The sequence below is a fragment of the Sciurus carolinensis genome, chromosome 13 (genome assembly GCF_902686445.1).
Source record: "Sciurus carolinensis chromosome 13, mSciCar1.2, whole genome shotgun sequence".
NCBI classification, from domain to species: Eukaryota; Metazoa; Chordata; class Mammalia; order Rodentia; family Sciuridae; genus Sciurus; species Sciurus carolinensis.
Genome location: NC_062225.1, coordinates 81,270,518 through 81,273,920, shown reverse-complemented (window position 1 = coordinate 81,273,920; position 3,403 = coordinate 81,270,518). Strand labels below are relative to the sequence as shown.

The 3,403-nt window shown below is 46.8% G+C and overlaps 1 protein-coding gene across 1 annotated transcript; it reads left to right on the top strand.

Annotated features, from left to right (window-relative positions):
* The first annotated feature begins 1,558 nt into the window (after window positions 1-1,558).
* Window positions 1,559-2,342, top strand: Msgn1 (mesogenin 1). Its single transcript, XM_047521838.1, has one exon. It carries the CDS (start codon window positions 1,559-1,561, stop codon window positions 2,138-2,140), a length of 582 nt encoding a protein of 193 aa, XP_047377794.1. The 3' UTR covers window positions 2,141-2,342.
* Window positions 2,343-3,403: the final 1,061 nt, after the last annotated feature.

Sequence of the window (3,403 nt, the reverse complement as noted above, 5' to 3'; positions counted from 1 at the left end):
TCTGAGAGTCTCAGCATTTTCATTTGTGAAATACTGGGGTTTTATTATATGAAAGTTAGTTATAATACACGTGAAGTTGCTTAAATAGTTAGAGCACATTGTAGGCTTCTTAGCAAGGGTTGAAGGAGAGAGCGGAGAAAGAAAAGGAGGAAGAATTATTTACTACATGTATTATATTTCATTAGTATTATTTTTCAAGTTCTGGTTTACTATCCTTTAGTAAATGGTAAAATTAAGAGCATTCTTCTACAAATTACCTGCCTGAGATTTTTCTTCCCTGAACTTTGCTAATTAAAAAATACCATCAATGTTCTAATTAGGTCTCTGACATGACTTTTAAATAATTATGAAGGAACCTCAGTAACTATGTTGAAGGGCCTGTTAACGTTAAAATGTAACTCTTTTGTTAGTACTAATTGGTAGAAATAGCTGTACGGAGAGTAAGCTATGTTTATGGGACAAATGGGGAATCTGAGCCTCCACTTCGGAAATGCAGGGTCTATCAGCACATATAGGAAGTGAAGCAAACTAGCAGGGCCATCCAACTTAACACATCCAGTGGCATTTGGAGCTGGGGTGGGGAAACAGGCTCCCTTGTTAATTTCACACTTCCCCATACATTTCAAAACCAAGGTGTGACTCCACAGCTGGATTTTAAAAAGATCTTCTGGAGGCTCAATGCCAGGTATTCTTGCAAACTCCCTGACTTTCAGGAGTTTTCTGTTTATTGGCATCTCTTTGCTAGGGAGACTCCAAATCTGCTCAGGTAAAGCAGGGAGGGCTTTACACTTTCTTGAAGTATCTTTCCTTCTTGTTAAGTCTCTGGGTTTACTGGAGCTGTTGGCCTTTGCCATTGAGTGTAGACTATTCAAGACATGTCTCTACTCTAAAACCTGGGAAAATCTGCCAGAGCGTAAGGAAAGGAGGAAACTGGCGCCTGCTGTGGGCCTTCTGTGTGTGCCAACCTCTGGGCAGCCCCCGGAGTGAGGAGTTATTATTGTCTGCGTTTGACATAGGAGAGAATCAAAGCTCAGAGGAGCTGCCTGTCCTGCGACCATGCCCCTTCTCCAGCAATATATCCATCTGTTCTGAAATAGCCAGGTCTGGGTGGCGGGGCCCGGAGGCCCTCAGGCACTTTGCTCTTCTCCACCAGGACCTTCGGCCACCCCCCACCCCGCCCCTTGCTGCAGATGCCCAGGCTAGTTTTCTTTGGCTCCCTCATGAACGAGTTCCACAGGACAATGCTAAGTCTAGTTATGTAGCCTTAATTGGTTTAGTTACAACAAGATAATTCCTTTTTTCTTCTCTTGGAGGCCTTTCTGTTTAAAGACATTTTAGCTAGAGGATGCTAATTATCAATGAGGAGAAAGTGACACCTGAAGAGTTCATTTTCCATCTTGGTCCTTGGTTTTTCCTTTGAACTCCCTCCACCCGGCCCTCTTTCCCACTTCATCACTTCTCCCCCACCACCATAAAAGAGGGCTCTTCTGTGGCCGGGCAGCAGAACTTGCTTTCTCACTAGCCAGGGAGTGGCTCCCTGCACAGCTGTCTCAGGGGCATGGACAACCTGCAGGAGACCTTCCTGAGCCTGGAGGATGGCCTGGGCTCCTCTGACAGCCCCAGCCTGCTGTCCTCCTGGGACTGGAAAAACAGGGCGAGGCCCTTTGAGCTGGGTCAGGCCTCCCCCTCCCAGAGCCTTTCTCCAGTTCCGTCACTGGAGTCCTATTCTTCTTCTCCCTGTCCAGCTGGGGCTGGGCTCCCCTGTGGGCATGTTGGGGCCAGCAATGGGGGCAGCAACGACTGTAGCAACCATGGGGCCGGTGGCCTAGTAGAGGTGGACTATAATATGTTAGCTTTCCAACCTGCCTACCTACAGGCTGCTGGTGGCCCCAAGGCCCAGAAGGGCCCCAAAGTCAAGATGTCTGTGCAGCGGAGACGGAAGGCCAGCGAGAGGGAGAAGCTCAGAATGAGGACCTTGGCTGATGCCCTGCACACCCTGCGGAATTACCTGCCACCTGTCTACAGCCAGCGAGGCCAACCCCTTACCAAGATCCAGACACTCAAGTACACCATCAAGTACATCAGTGAGCTCACGGACCTCCTCAACAGCGGCAGGGAGCCCAGGCCCCAGAGCGTGTGAGCTCTGCTCCAGTCCCCTGGGTGGGAGTAGAACAGCTTTAAAAACCTGGAGTGTCTCCTGGGACAACAGCATAGAATTATTTGTGTGTAGTTAGTGCGGTAATCTTGTTATCTGAGAAGTTCTGAGGGATTCTCTTCTGACTTGGAGCAGCCAAAACACCTACCTGCCAGACAACAGAGACTATTGCTTCCAGTTTTTCCCACCATCTCTCTGGAGACTCATCCTTTGCAAAGAGACAGATTATTTTGTTCTTCTGTGTCTATTCAAGGTATTCTAAATGGTTACTACATTTTAAATGCATTTTTCTGATAATATAAAATAGTTACAATTAATCTTCTGCCATTTGGTGTTGGAAGCTTTCTTTCTGTTGTTAACTAAACTCATATTTTGTACAGGGTCCAGTGTGACAGCTGGATTCTTATTTAGAAAGTTTTGTGCCAAGTAGAGGTAGAGCTCTCCTGTTTCAGTGTGAGTGTGTGTGTATGTGCGTGTTCACCGGAAGTCATGCCTTTTCTTCTGATAGGATCATAATCACTTAAATGCTGAAGGAATTGCTGTGCTCTTGTGGTAAATAGGAAGTCACAGGCACATGGCCAAGTTAAGACAGAGTGAAGATCTTAGAGAGCAGAGCCTACCGTCTTCAGGCAAGGAAAAGAGGGCTGTGCCTGCTGACACCTGTGTGCCAGGGGATGGGGGCACAGAAAGAAGGAGGACGCCAAGGAGGCCCAGCACCAAGAGTCCTGCAGCAGGTCTCAGAGAGCAGGAGCTCGCTGTCTCAGGGCTGGTAAGAATGTGACCCATGTATCCCTTCCCTTGCTTATTTCTCAGTGAAGAGATTGACTCGGAAAAAAACAAAACAACCAAAAAACAACAACAAAAAACCCCCTTTGAATTCCATAGGTAATAAGTGAAAAGGTCAGAACGGTAACTCCAGTCTCATTCCTCCAGAAGAAATTACTTCTCCATCCACAATCTCCTGCCTTCTTCCCCGTGTACTCCCTCCACCCCACATGCGCCCCTGTTCAAATGCTCAAACGCTCACCTCCTTAAGGTGCGTGTCTGGGGAGGTGTATGTAGCAGCCCAGTTGGGTAATCTGAATGCACAGGACAATGAGAAGGGATTTAAGGAGATTCTCAAAAACCACTGGACTTTTGTAAGGCTGCCTTTTTCTTGCTGATTATTAACTAGCAGTAACTGTTCTCAGGTTCACAATTTCATGTATAACTCCCCCCACATTTTTTTTCTTGACTGATAAAAATATA